The 15,377-nt window shown below is 51.3% G+C and overlaps 1 protein-coding gene across 2 annotated transcripts in view; it reads right to left on the bottom strand.

Moving 5' to 3' along the window:
* Positions 1-15,377, bottom strand: part of KMT2A (lysine methyltransferase 2A) — a 165,863-nt gene that overhangs the window by 54,055 nt on the left and 96,431 nt on the right. For both annotated transcript variants that reach the window (XM_073585273.1, XM_073585272.1), the window contains exons 28-29: positions 13,889-13,969; positions 12,876-12,946 (exon numbers count right to left, since the gene is read on the bottom strand). In XM_073585273.1, coding sequence (XP_073441374.1) covers positions 12,876-12,946; positions 13,889-13,969 — 152 coding nt within the window. The remainder of the gene's footprint in view (positions 1-12,875; positions 12,947-13,888; positions 13,970-15,377) is intronic.

Here is a 15,377-nt window from a genome sequence, read left to right as displayed (position 1 = left end):
ATCTGGTGAAAAATTTCGGGATGGAGAGACCACTCCCCCGAGTCCGTTCCTTATCTGCTGAGGAAGTCGGCTTCCCAGTTTTCCACACCCAGAATGTGGACCGACCTCGTGTCTTCCGCCCAGTGCCACTTCCCTCATCGCCTGGGTACTGCCATATGTGCCACTTCCCTCATCGCCTGGGTACTGCGGGTTCCGCCTTGGTGATTCACATATGCCACCACCGTGGCATTGTCCGACTGTATTCTGATATGAGCGTCTGCCAGCAAGTGATGAAACGCTCTCAGTGCCAGGAAGATGGCCCGAATCTCCAGGATGTTGATGGGCATGGTCGCTTCCAGTGTTGACCACTTGCCTTGTGCCCTGTGATGTAGGTGCACTGCACGCCAACCTGTCAGGCTTGCGTCGGTGGTCAGAACCTTCCATTGACCTGAGAGAAAGGATTTTCCCCTTGCAAGCGAGGTTGGCTTGAGCCACCAGTGCAGGGACCTTCAGGTTTTCGATGTTAGCCGGAACTCCCTGTCGAGGGAGAAAGGATTCCTGTCCCAGGACTTGAGGATGGCTAGTTGAAGGGGTCTGAGGTGAAACTGGGCAAATGGTACCGCCTCCATTGCTGCTGCCATCCTGCCGAGGACTCTCATGGCAAACCGGAGAGATCGGGGGGGATTGCGGAGGAGTATGAGAAATCCCAGATGGAAAGCCAGTGCCTTGTCCCTGAGAAGGAGCACCAGACCCCTGGAGGTGTTGAATAGCATCACCAGGAATGTCAGAGACTGACTCGGGGTAGTTGATGACTTTTGCAAGTTGACTATCCAGCCCAGGAGACTCAAGAGTGTTGATTGTGATTGAAACGCTGACCTCGCAGTCCTTGAAGGTGGGAGCCTTGATAAGAAGTTCGTCCAGGTATGGAACGACTACTATGCCTCTGGAGTGTAGAACGTCCATGGTGGCTGCCATGATTTTTGCAAACGTCCTGGGAGCCGTGGCAAGTCCGAACGGGAGAGCCACGAACTGGTAGTGATCCTGGTCGATAGCGAACCTGAGAAATCTCTGATGGGCGGGAGCAATCGGTATGTGCAGGTATGCGTCCTGTATGTCTATGGAGGCGAGAAATTCTCCCTGCTCCATGGACGCAATGATGGACCGAAGGGACTCCATGCGGAAATGACGAACCCGTACATATTTGCTGAGTTGTTTCAGGTCCAGTATGGGCCGTACGCTGCCTCCTTTTTTGGGGACTATAAATAGATTGGAGTAGAACCCTCGGAAGCGCTCGGTTGCGGAAACCGCTACTATGACTCCTGCTTGAAGGAGGGAGGAAACCGCGTGGCGGAAGGCACGAGCCTTGTCTGGCGGCTTTGGGGGAACAGAGAGGAAGAACCGGTTCGGTGGGCTGGAAGTGAACTCTATTATGTATCCGGAAGACACTATTTCCCTGACCCACCTGTCTTCTGTAATAGGCAGCCAGACATGCTGAAAGAGTAAAAGTCGTCCGCCTACGGGTGGGGTGTCTTCCGGAGTTCGTGAGTCATGATGAGGAGAAAGTCTGAGGTTTTCCTCCTTTGGGCTTTGCCTGGCCTGCTTTCGGCTGCCAGGTCGTTTCCGGCCTCTGCGCCGCCCGTGGGTTGTCCCTGCGTGGAGAGCGGTTACGATTTTGTGCTGGACGCGAGACGGACCAGCCTGAAGAATTCCAAAAGGATCGGAATCGTGTTTGGTGACGCCTTTTGAACGTGCGTTTAGGTTTTAGTTGAGGGAGAGAGGTACTCTTCCCCCCAGTGGCATTGGATATCATTATGTCCAACTTTTCACCGAAAAGTCGCACACTGAGGTACGGGAGGTGTGTGAGGGACTTTTTCGAGGCCGCGTCCGCTTTCCATTCCCGTAGCCAAAGGATACGCTGGATTGTGATGGCGCTTAATGATATTCCCGCTACACCTCTTGCGGAATCCAGAGCTGCATGAAGCATGTAATCTGCTACCACTGCTATTTGAACCGCTTGGTCCGACAGCTCAGGATTGGAAGCTTGGAGTCCATCCTGCAAATTTTTGGCCCAAGCCAGAATAGCTTTGGCCGCCCAGACTGAAGCGAACGCGGGAGCCAGGGAGGCCCCTGCCGCTTTGAAAATTGAACGAGCCATGCGTTCTACCTGCCGGTCTGCTGCGTCTCTAAGGGTTGAGCTATCTGGCAGTGACAGGAGGGTCTGTGCTGCTAGCCTAGAGACTGGAGGGTCCACTTCGGGCGGATCTGTCCACCCCTTGGTGTCCTTCTGTGGGAAAGGGTACCTTGCCTCCAAATATTTGCGATTGGTGAATTTCTTCTCGGGCTGCGAAAACTGCTTAGTAAGTGTCGCCTGAAATTTTGGGTGATTAGAGAGAGAAGACCTTAGGCGGTTTCAGAACACCTTCAAAGCAAATCTTGTGTTCTGGGGCTTCCGGGGGTAGAACAGAAATGTCCAGCACCCGATGGATGGAAGAGATAATGTCCTCAACTAGCGCTGCATTGCTAGGGGTACCGGGGACCAGAGACCTCTCCGTTTCGTTGTCTGAGTCGGAGTCACAGATGCCTTCCGAATCCTGCGTATCGCTGAGGCGTTCCCTGGTGGGCGAACTGGGGCGGAGGTCTCCTGTGGTTGGGGATCGCTGTGGAGATCTGCGTTGTCTGTCCCTAGTAGGGGACGGTCTAATTGACCTGGAACTACGGTGTCTCTCCCTAGAGGGGGATGACCGTGTGCTATGGGATGACGCACATGAACGAGACCTGTGGGTCCGCTTACGTCTGGGAGAGCCAGAAAAGGCCCGTCACTGAGTGGAGCTGTCCCTTTGCTGGGTAACGCTCATAGCTGAGACATGACCCTGCAGAGCCTGGAGTAATGTGGAGGTTAGGTTATCTATGGACTGTGTCATAGACTGCGACATTTGAGTAGCCCATTCCGACGTGGTAGCAGACGCTGAAGCATTGGAAGGAGCCTCTTGGGGTTCTGACCCAGTATTTTGGATACAATCCCGGCAGGGCGGGTACGTGCTGCCACTGGGGAGAGTGGTTTACCGGCTGTGCAGAATGCATAAAAGCAGTCATGCCTGGTTCTCTTGTACCTTGAGCCCGGCATAGTGCACCGAGTCCAGAAGGGCTGGCTATGCAGAGGGCCCTACAGGGGTGGCTATGCAGAGGAAACATACAGGGGAGCCTTATAGGGAATATGGAGTGACAGCCGAGTAAGAAAACCCAGCTGTGATCTTACCCCACCAGTGTGCCCTAGATCCAGCGCCATAGATTCACAGTCCTGTGCCCCCCGGAGACTGGCTAACGTGCTGCTGATGTCACAATGCCTTCTCCTGCAGCAAATCTGACCCAGAAATGGCCGCTGAGAGGACGAGGAGGAAGAGGAAGGGGGGCGGAGAGCTGAAAAGGGCGCGCAGAGCTATGTAGAATCGCGCCCTTTCTGTCTCGATCTGCCCGTTCTATGACACTGTAAAGGTGTCATATTTGTCATCCGGGGGGCAGCGAGGAGGCGGCGGCTTCAGCTAGGACGAAGCCGCGGTCTAAATTTGAAGTCTGATGCCCAGAAGGGCTCCAGGCCGGCGCTGATGTCCGGGAGGGGGTCGGATCTGAACCAGACCCCCCGGATCTAAAGGAAGGATAGCGGTGGGGCTAGTAACAGGAGCGGGGCCCTGTGAGGGGTCCCCCTGAAGTGCTATGGAGCTGGCACTGCCGCAGAGACAGGGGCACAGGAGCCCTGTGTCTGTGTGTGCTATGCCTGCGTGCACTCTCCCCCGGCCCCTACAGGAGCCCGCAGCTGGGCTCGAGGTCCCTGGCTTTGGAGCCGCAGAATGCTGCCTTGTACAGGCCCTACCTGAGGGGTCTCAACCTAATGCCCCCCAGAGGGGGAATAGGGAGGGTGCTGCTGTCACCATCAGGGGGCTTCATCCTTGCCTCGACCTCAACCCAGAACCCAAGGGAATTGTGGAAGGAGGGGGGGACTCGACTTCAAACCACTACCCGAGGGACTGGGGAAGGAGCGACATGGGGAATAGCCACCTCAACTTCAACCGGGCACCCTATAATAGGGGCCAAGGAAGGAGCCATGCCGGGGGTCTTGCAGGAGACCCACTTTTCTTCATCTGTAGTCCGTCAGGAAAAAAACGGAAAAAAATAAAAAAAGGGAAAAAATCTTTAGGTGTGCCTCCTATGTGACACTAAGCAAAAACTGGAGAAGGCTGACGCCGTCCAGGGGTGTATACTGCAGAGGAGGAGCCATAGTTAATCTTTTTCAGATTATGCATAGTGTCGCGACAGAGTAAAGGATTTTACGGTGAGTACACAAAAATCCCTATTTCTCCTACACCTCATTGGGGGACACAGACCGTGGGACGTCCTAAAGCAGTCCCTGGGTGGTGAGCATGCATCTGCTAATACCCCATGAACCACTGAATCAACACTGTGGTACTGCCGATTGCTGGATGCATCTGCCGAGGGCTGCATCCGCAGAGGCCTGAGAATGAATTTCGTAATGTTTTGTAAAAGTATGCAGACTGGACAAGTCGCAGCCTTGCAGACCTGTTCTGTGGAGGCATGGTGCCAAATGGCCCAAGAGGCGCCCACTGAGTGGGTAGAGTGCGCCTTAATCCCTACTGGGACAGGCGCGTTCCTGACACGGTAGGATTCCTGAATCGCCAAGCGTATCCACCTGGCTAGCGTTGCTTTTGAAGCGGCTAGACCCTTCCTATGCCCCTCTGGAAGTATGAACAGGGCATCTGACTTGCGGAAGGGAGCCGTGCACGAGATGTACCGTCTCAAAGCCCTAACCACATCCAGGGTGTGGCGGGCCTTCTCAATGCGATGGACTGGTGCCGGACAAAAGGAAAGCAAAATAATTTCCTCATTGAGATAGAAAGAGGATACGACTTTGGGCAGGAAGGACGGGGACGTTGTGAGATCTGCCTTGTCCTGATGAAAGTTCAAGAACGGAGGGCGGCAGGACAGGGCCGCCAATTCCGAAACTTGTCTGATTGACGTAATTGCCACTAGAAAGACCACCTTCCAAAAGAGAACGGTCAGTGGCACGTCCTGCAGCGGTTCGAAAGGAGCCTCCTGTAAGGCCCCGAGAACCAGGTTAAGGTCCCATGACTCCAATGGCCTTCTATAAGGAGGCACCACATAGGAGACTCCCTGAATGAACGTCTTGACCTGGAGTTTGGTGGCAATTTTGCGTTGGAATAGCACTGAAAAGGCCGAAATCTGGCCCTTGAGCGAGCTAAGAGCGAGGCCTGACTTTAATCCGGATTGAAGGAATTCCAAAATGGCCAGAATGGAAAACACCAGAGGTGATCGACCATGATCCTTGAACCATGAAAATAAGGTTTTCCAGGTGCGGTGATAGATGCGCATGGACACAGGCTTCCTAGCATTAATCATACTCCAGGTGCGGTGATAGATGCACATGGACACAGACTTCCTAGCACTAATCATAGTGGAAATCACGTCGTGAGAGAACCCAGCCTGTGCTAAAATCCAGGATTCAACGGCCACGCCGTCAAAGACAGGGCCCCGGAGTTCTGGTGGTAAATCGGGCCCTGAGAGAGTAGATCCATGCGATTTGGAAGTCGCCAGGGGACGTCGGCGACCAGTTGTATCAGTTCTGCGTACCATGCCTGGCGTGGCCAATCTGGCGCGACTAGGATCACTGGTAGTCCCTCCGTTCTGATCTTCTTGATGATCCTCGGAAGCAAGGGAAGAGGGGGGAAGATGTCGTGGCACCGGTTCCGGCTCCCGTACAGAACTAGGGCGCCCGCTCCGATGGCGGATGTTTCGCTCAATGAATAGAGGAACCTTGTTGTTTAGTCTTGAGGCCATGAGATCCACATCCGGAGTCCCCCAACGATGACAAATCTGCTGAAAGACTTCCGGATGAAGAGACCACTCTCCCGAGGCAAGACTGGCGACTGAGAAAATCTGCCGCCCAATTCTCTACGCCCAGGATGTGGATTGCTGAGATGGGCGAATGGTTGGTCTCGGGCTCAATGGAGGATGTGACTCACTTCGTGCATGGCCATCCTGCTCCGAGTACCTCCCTGACGGTTGATATACGCTACAGCCGTAGCGTTGTCAGATTGGATATTGATGGGGTGACCTGGGGAGAAGATTGTGGAAACTCCGTAGAGCTAGTCTAATCGCACGTATCTCCAAGATGTTGATGGGGAAACGTGACTCTCGAGTTGACCAACGACCCTGTGCCGTGTGGTGATGAAAGACCGCACCCCAGCCCAGACGACTTGAGTCGGTGGATACTACCAACCATCTTTCTGGGAGAAAAATGACCTCCCTTGACTCAGGAAGGACTTCAGTGTCCACCACTTGAGGGCTTGTCTGACCCGCAGGGACAGAAGGAACCGACGGTCCAGGGAGAGCGGGTTCTTGTTCCAGGCTTACAGCAACGAGTGTTGTAAGGGACGGAGATAGAACTGTGCGAATGGAACTGCTTCCATCGCTGCCACCATCTTTCAGAGAACTCTCATGGTGAAACGAATGGAGTGAGAAACCGGTCGGGAAAGAGTCCGCGCTGCCTGTTGTAAGGCACACAATTTCCTTGAAAAAGCTAAAAAGGCGAAACGTGCGTCGGACTCCAGGAATTCTGTGAACAGGCGATTAAATGGGTATGTGCTCATATTATATGTGATTACCAGCATGGGGATTTTTTCCTCTATATGGCACTTTACAGACAACTATGGGTCTAGGTGGATATATGCTTATATATTTTTGCACTTTACTATTACCTGTATCCATTCCTTTATTCCTGTATTTGTGTGTATTTCACTTGGGTATACATTCCTTCCTCTTACTTGTATTTTGTTTGTCTATTTATTATATGAATTTACTTAATAAAATTTATTTTTTATTTATGATATATCTCTCTTTGTGAGTGGTGTGCTCAGGATACTTTGTATCCACTTTTTGGTCTGTTGTAAGGCTTGGGTCTTTTCTGGAGGGAGAATGACCAACTCGCGGGAAGTGTCCAAGATCATTCCTAAAAAGGAAATCTGCTGGGCCGGTTTTGGGAAAGACTTTCCAAGTTTAGCTTCCAACCCAGGTGAGAAAGTGTATTTACTGTTATATCCATGAATTCCTCGCAGGCTGGAAGGGACGGACCCTTGATGAGCAGGTCGTCCAGATACGGTAACACCACCACTCCCCGAGAGTGGAGAATGGCCATGACAGCCGCCATGACCTTGGTAAAGGCCCTGGGGGCGGTGGCGAGTCCGAAGGGCAAGGCAACGAACTGGAAGTGTTCCTCGTGAATTGCAAAATGCAGGAACTGCTGGTGGGACAGGCAGATCGGAATGTGAAGGTAAGTGTCCTTGATGTCGATGGATGCCAAGAACTCTCCTTTTTCCATGGAAGCGACCACTGATCGGAGAGATTCCATTTGGAATCGCCGTACCTTGACAAACTGATTTAACAGTTTGAGATCCAGTATGGGCCGCATTGTCCCGTCCTTCTTTGGAACCACAAAAAGGTTTGAATAAAAGCCCCTGAACCTTTCGTGATAAGGGACCGGAATGATGACTCCGTCCCTTTGCAGAGCCTGAACAGCCCAAAGGAAGGCTCTTGTCTTTTTCTTGAGGGATGAGGACCGGAAAAAACGTGTCGGAGGGGGGGACGAAAATTCTATCTTGCATCTGGAGGACACCAGCTCCCTGACCCACTTGTCGTGTACGGCCGCGAGCCAGGTGTGACTTAAGGAAAGTAGACGACCGCCTACTTTGTCGGTGTCCGTTGGATACCGCAACAAGTCATTGTGTAGAAGACCTGGTTAGGTCTGTATGAGACCTGGGAGCCTCTGTCTCCGCGCGGGGACCGACTTGATGCGGAAGAGAAAGTAGTGGAGGACCAACCGGAATTGTTGGGAAAATGTCCAAAACGCGTCGGCTGTTGGCTCCGAAACGGCCGAACAGCCTTTTGTTGAGGAAGGAATTTACTTTCCCCCGGTAGTATCAGAAATGAACTGGTCCAGTTTCTCTCCAAAAAGACGACCCGTTTGAAAGGGGAGAGGAGTCAACCATCTTTTAGATGTGGCATCCGCCCGCCACTCGCGGAGCCATAGGGCTCTTCTAATGGAGATCGCATTAGCGGCAGTTTGAGCAGCGCAACTGGCGGCATCTAAAGAAGCATCCACTACAATGTCCGCTGCGTGAATTATCTGCCTGGCGACCCTGGTTGCCTTCGGAGGAAGATTGGTACCCTGGAAAGCAGTAATTAAGACTTCTGCCCAAGCGGCCATTGCCTTAGTGACCCAAGTCACCACGAAGGATGGAAAAAGCGCTCCTGAAGCTTCAAAAACTGAGTGGGCAAGGTAGTCAATTTGACGATCGGAAGGGTTTCTGACTGAGGATCCCCCAGAGACGGATAGGAGTGCTTTAGAAGAAAGCAAGACGCGATACCGGAGGGTCTACCGAAGGGGACTGTAACCAATCCTTCACTAGGTCTGAAGCAAAAGGGTATTTAGTCTCAGTAGACTTTTGCCCTGTGAACCGCTTATGTGGCCGATCCCTATGTTTCTGGACAATGTCCTTAAACTCCGGACGGCTGGTAAATAACCTGCGTACACGTTTGGTCCTCTTACTTGAGATAGCGTGTGCTGGAGCGGGTATATTTTCCTCATCCTACTCCAGGATCCTGTTGACTGATTCTATAAGAGAATCAAGCGACTCTTGGTCAGTTGAAGGATTCTGAGGGGCTGACATGTCAGATTCGAGTCGTGCTCGCTGCAAACAATAGGAGAGGGAGAGCGAGACAGAACTCGCCGGTGCAGAAGCGCAAGCGTGATTAGGGGACGTGTCATGGGCCCGCTTTCTAGCCTGACAATCCCTTGAGCGAGTATGGCCCCTGCTGGTGGACGGTTCCCCGCCGTCGCCAGAGCCCTGCTCGGGCGGTAAAGACGCTTTCTGACTTAAAGAGGCTTCCCGGAGGGAGTCTACGGCCTGGGTCAGTGACTCCACCGACCGTGAAAGGGACGCAGCCCACTCGGGGACTAAACGCAGGAAGCCCCACAGCAGCGGCGGCAAGGGGCACTGGTGCGCAGGCCGGGGCGCAGTCCTTGCATAACGGATTAGTCTGTGCACTGGGCAAGGCAGTCTTGCAAGTGGTACACACGGTAAAAAACACAGTGTGCTTCTTAGCAGCCCGTTTAGCCTCCTTAGATTGAGACATAGCGCTCCTGAAAGGGTTAAAGGCAGACTCTGGTCTGCAGCTGCAGGGAATGTGCCGGGAAGGGGTTAAGCTTTGTTCTGAGGGCAGATGCAGCTTACCCCGTTCTGTGCTGTGTCCCCGGGAGGAATAGCCGTGGCCCTGTGGTGTCACCCGGTATTCGGCAGAGTGCGCACCACACAGCCTATTTCCAGAGCAGGCTGAGGTAAATTTCATGGCCCCCGAGACTAGGATTACGCCTCTCGTATGAGAGGAGAGGCGCCAAGGAGGGGGGCGACGGCGCTATTCAAATTGTGGCCTAGTAGGACTAAATTTTTGGTCTACCCACGGAAAACACCGAGAGCGGGGGCGGGGCCGAGATGGGGCAAAGTCAGCTCCTCTCCCGGGGACCAGGACCCAACCCCATACCTCTACTCCAGTGTTCAGGCCTGCCGTCGCTTTCCTGGCCATCCATGCAGGTCTTCTCAACCACCTGGGCTGATGTAGCAGAGCTGGAGGAGTTCTAAAAAGGGGTAAGCTCAATCGATCCACCATATAGGTAGGGGGATGGAGAGCTATGGGGTTGATTCAGGGCATTCGGGAGCACTGTAGGTAAGGTCCTCCGCCGGCCTCCATGCATTCCATGCTGCGCTTGCCCTCACATCCGTCCACAGTTAGGAATCGTCAGAGGAATCAGCCCCGTTCGTCGCAGTAAAGTGTACGGGGAGGTATACTCCGCGTGTTTGCCTGTTGTTGGTTCGGGGGAGAGCGGGCCGTAGAAAGGAACCGTCGCCCTCTTCACTCCGTTAATTAAAAAATCAAAATTTATAGAAAATTCAAAAATAAAATAAAAACGGTGGGGTCTGAAAAAAGACCCAAGTGCCTCCTGCAGACACTAAGCAAGAACTGGGGAAATCTCATCCAGCGAGAGGGTGTATACTGCAGGGGAGTAGTTAACTTTTTTTCTGGTTTACTTAGTGTCCTCCTAGTGGCAAGCAGCAAAACACCCACTGTCTGTGTCCCCCAATGAGGCGTAGGAGAAATAAATTTGGGCAGCGATTCGATTTGTCTGTCTGTCGAATCCTTCAGTGACGCACCGTCCGGTAGCGATAGAACTGTCTTGGAAGACAGGCAAGAAACCGGCGGAACCACCTTAGGGGACTCAGCCCACTTTGTGAGGAGCACGCCTAAATGAGTTCATCCTGAAAAATGCTTTTCTGGATGTTTCGAGTGTTTGCTCAAGTTAGCCTCGAACTCTTATTGATTTAGAAAGGTTCAGGAGGGAGGAAGAATCTCATCCTCCTTTAGCTTGAGTGTTTGGGTAATAGCCGATATAAGGCTATCTACAACGTACGTGAGGACTGTATCTGAGTCAAACCCGGACCGTGAATCTATATCTGACCCAAGGTCCTCCTCAGAGAGGGGATTTGGGATGAAGAGAGCAGCCTGGATGCTGCGGAGGGTCCTGGTGAGCTGAAAGAAGAGACAGACAGAGCCCTGTTCCTTCAACTCCTACCAGGTCTGTCCCTTTGGAGGACGCGGTCAGGTGCTGGCAAATCGCCATGAGAGGCGGTCGGAGCACTGGTGGCTGTAGATACCTGGAAGACATTCAAGGACCTGGACCAGGGACTGGTGGCTGTAGATAGCTGTGGAAGAGTCATACCTGGACCGTAAATCTATATCTGACCCAAGGTCCTCCTCAGAGAGGGGATTTGGGATGAAGAGAGCAGCCTGTATGCTGCAGAGGGTCCTGGTGAGCTGGAAGAAGAGCCAGACAGAGCCCTCTTCCTTCGACTCCTACCAGGTCTGTCCCTTTGGAGGACGCGGTCAGGTGCTGGCGACTCGCCGTGAGAGGCGGTCGGAGCACTGGTGGCTGTAGATAGCTGGAAGACATTCAAGGACCTGGACCAGGGACTGTGATACCTTAGTCAGGTCTGCGACCGACTGAGACATTGCAGCGACTGACTGAGACCTTTTAACAGCCCACTCTGGGGGAGGGAGGAGTGCTCTCATCCCTGGAGTCGGTGTGCTCCTGTGGGGCCGACATAGTAGGGTGGGAATTACTGCAGGATGGGCAGAAAGAAGATGAATGACTGGGGGTCCACTTTCTGTTACAGCGTGCCCAGGCGTAGTGAGTTATTGTGCTGCGTTATGAGTTATTGTGCTGCGTTATACAGTAGCAGGACGTGTTGAGGTAAAAGTATTGCAGAGGAGCGTGGTTTATTAACGCAGGGAAAATTTCAGAGCCTACCCGGTACTAGTGATCTGCAGCAGACCAGGTTGTGTCCCTCAAGCTGTGGGCTGCAAGAACAGCGCATGGGATGCAGAGCCAAGTTGTAGAAGGGAAAGGACCTTTGTGGTGGGGGTGATTTAGCAGCCGAGCTGCGTGATAGGCTGTTGGCTGTAGGGGCGGTGACTCAGTAAGGAAGGCGTCCTCGAGACATTCTGAGCTGGAAGGGGGTGTGCACTATGCTGCCATCTTGCTTCGAGTATGAGAATAGGTGCCAAAGGAACGCGTGCAGAACAGGGGGCGTGGTTAAAGGAAGCCCCTGTGGCGCATTGTACTGAGGCTAGCGCGCCTGTGTGGTCGCGATGCTGCAATGGTGTTGCCGATGCCCGGCGGGCGATATATGCGGCACGGACACTGGTCGGGAGCTGGGTGAGCTATGCGGCTGCTATTAGCTAAGGGTGGGAATTTTTTTTTTAAATTAGCGCAGCCAAAAAAAAGGGGGGGGCGCTCGCTAATACAGCTGCGCTGATACCGTAGACTTCTATGTGGAGCGTCCGTCTTCTTTCCGGCTTAAGTATACGATGAGTAGGCATACCGCAGGGGCCCACGGGTTGAGAGGGTTGCTGGGGGACAAGATCCTCCTTCCCGCACTGTCCCTACAGTGCAGAAAACAGCATCAACCCCTTCAACGAAGGGGGGAGGTCACCGCCGGTGACCACCGTCTTCCTCTCAGCCCTCTCCAGAGAGAGGGGTAAGGAGGGGAATCGGCAAGGACTAGCCACCGGTCATCGCCCAGGAGCACTGGTGAGGGTGATAGGGGATAGAGTCCTGCCTGCGGCCTGAGGGATGCGATGTGGGCGACACCACACTGCTAGCTCAGCCGCATAATATGGGAAGGCAGGGTGAGAAATTACACAGTTTCCACGAAGCTGTATCTGAAAGATAAATGGAAAAAGTTTAATAAAGCACAACAAAACCTGAAAGAAAAAAGTGTTATCTGCGGATCTGGGAAGATCCAGGTCCGCCTCCTACAGACACTAAGCACAAACTGAGGTACTTGGTGCCTGTCGGTGGGTGTATACTGCTGGGGGAGAAGCTATTTTTCCTATTTTGCATAGTGTCAGCCTCCTAGCAGCAGCAGCAGCATACACCCATGGTAACCTGTGTCCCCCAATGAAGCGATAAAGAAAAAAGTATATACATATACACAAATCATGTTGACAGTGCTGCAGATAATCAGCTTCGTCTACACAGGCAGATGTGCTCACCACTGCAGACAAACAACTGAGACCAGAATGGCGGAGAAGAGAATGCGCGACCCAGGGTAATACTCAGTTTACTATTTTTCTTTTTAGCACTGTCATAGTTTATAGCAGAAAATTTCCTGAAAGTGAACAACCCCACTGACGTGTTTCATTCTGGTCCATACATGATCAGAAGTGTGTTGGTTCCCACTAGAAGAACATACCATCCCGTTTTATCTCTGGTCTACTTAGTTCCCTCATTACTGGGTCCGGATCTACAATGGTCGGAGATTGCCTGTAAACATAAAGCAAAACCACAGTCACATTTTGTGAGGTAATGATTTATACCTCATTCAGACTGTAATGTCATATTACAGCTACAAGTCACGGCCTGATTGCCAGTCTACCCAAATTAACAGCATCACACATCTCAATGGTGGAGACAGCTCATATCATAAAACCCATGGTCAGGAGAGGACCTAAAGCCTATGAAGCCCATGGTCGGGTGGGAGCCTAAAGCCTGTTGCCGGGCGAAACTTAAAACCTGTGGCTGGGTGGGGACCTAAAGCCTATCGCCAGGCAGGGACCTAAAACCCATGGTCAGCTGGGAAATTTAACCATGGCTGGGTGGGGAGCTAAACTAAAATCCCTGGCCTGAAGGGACCTAAAACCTGTGAATGGGCTGGGACCTACAACCAATGGCCGGGTGGGAACCTGAGGAAGGACATCAAACCCATGGTCAGGCAAGGACCTAAAGCCCATAGCCGTGTGGGGACCTCAAACCCCTTGGCCGGGCGGGGACCTGAAGCCCTTGACAGGGCAGGGACCTGAAGCCCTTGGCCAGGAAGGGACCTGAAGCCCTTGGCCAGGAAGGGACCTGAAGCCCTTGGCCGGGAGGGGACCCAAAGCCTTTGGCCGGGTCGGTACATCAGAAACATGGACGGGCGGGAACCCAAAGCATGTAGCCAGGCGGGGACCTAAAGCCCATGGTCAGGTGGGTACCTTAAGTCCATGGTCAGACGGGGACTTGCAAATGTAATATGGAGGCTACAATGTGTTCATGTATAAATGGAGCTTAGGTTTTACACTTAATATGGGACATTTTGACATTAAAAACAGTATTACCATCCTTTAATACAGTCCCCTATTGCCGCAGACCATGGATCCCTTCCCACGAAGTGCCCCTTTAATTTTGCAATCCAGATATACATTGGTGTTCTCACGTCACATTACTTACGCCACAGTCTTTTCCAGCTCGATGACATTAGGCATTGTTGGTGTCTTTATATCGTAACAATCAATTTTGGGCTTGATGCTCCTAAAAATAACAGCAATAAATTGTTAAATTCTTCTGTAACCAGAGTATAACTCATAAATGATAGAGGGGTGATCCGACATCAATCTTCAGAACAAGACAAGGGAAATTCGGAGTTTAGAGAGCAGTGCATTATGGGAGCTCTGATAAAGTTACAGTCTGTTTGGCCACAGCAAAGTAAATAAAGGACAAAAGGTAGGCAAACATTTTAACAAGTTTTAGGCCAATACAGATTGAGCCATTGTGAAGCTGCATTTCTGAACCAAAGGCAATAAGAAAGTAGCTCCTGAAGGAGCCGTAACTTTTTCCTTACTGACTACATTTACAAAAAAAGGTTGAAGTCAAAAAGGGAATGCCCAGGACTATGATATTGATGACCTATAGGAGGAAAGGGCAAATCAACTCCTATTGATGTGAACAGGAGCTGAGCTGCAGTACTTGAGAACAGCCACTACCAAGTGTACAGTGCTATGCTGGCTCTGTACACTGGGTACATTGGGGATGCTGGGGTACCTGGTGACAACTGATCAGTGGGGGTACTATAGCCTCACTAATCCTTAAGGTAGGATATCAATATCGTTATATTGCACAACTTTTTACAGGGGGTACGAAGTCCAAAATAAAAAAAGAAGTTGGCACTTCCGGTAAAATAATTTTTCACTTAATTACACAACCATAACAAAAATAATCATAACAGGCTGAAATTTCAGATGTTGACGCGTTACGACGTCTACAGTATTAATCATAACATGCTCCTGGTACAGTATCTTACCATGTATAAAAAACACTATACACTCCTTCATGATGACATCATACAATTATGTGCCACATATCTGTGAAGTATCAAGGAAGTTGAACATGAGAATGCATCAACAACGTATATAAAATTCATTGGCATTCTTTACTTTGCATGGGGGAGGAGTTTTTTTTTTTTCTCACAGTAACCCATTTATGGACTGCCTGCTCTGGTACGGTCGCTACATCGACAACATTCGTATAGTATGGTCTGCAGATGGAGCGACCGTGCCAGAATTTAATTGAAAATCAGAATCACAGAGCACACTGAGCATGAAGGCAGTTTAGAAATATTTAAATTATTTGCATTTGGATTAATAGACCTAAACGAGGAGGTGATAGGAGAAAATTATTAAAAAATGAGGCACTGTGGATGATTAAACTACCATATATACTTGAGTATAAGCCGACCCCCTTAATTTTGCCACAAAAAACTGGGAAAACTTATTGACTCGCGTATAAGCCTAGGGTGGAAAATGCAGCAGCTACTTGTAAATTTCAAAAATATAAACAGATACAAATAAAAATAAAATTAATTGAGACATCAGTAGGTTAAATGTTTTTGAATAGCCATATTGAATCAGGAACCCCATATAATGCTCCATACAGTTCATGA

Source organism: Dendrobates tinctorius, unplaced genomic scaffold (assembly GCF_039654945.1).
Source record: "Dendrobates tinctorius isolate UK_male_01 unplaced genomic scaffold, ASM3965494v1 ptg000086l, whole genome shotgun sequence".
Classification (NCBI taxonomy): domain Eukaryota; kingdom Metazoa; phylum Chordata; class Amphibia; order Anura; family Dendrobatidae; genus Dendrobates; species Dendrobates tinctorius.
Note: the sequence above shows the minus strand (reverse complement) of the source record. Positions and strands in the feature narration are given on the sequence as shown.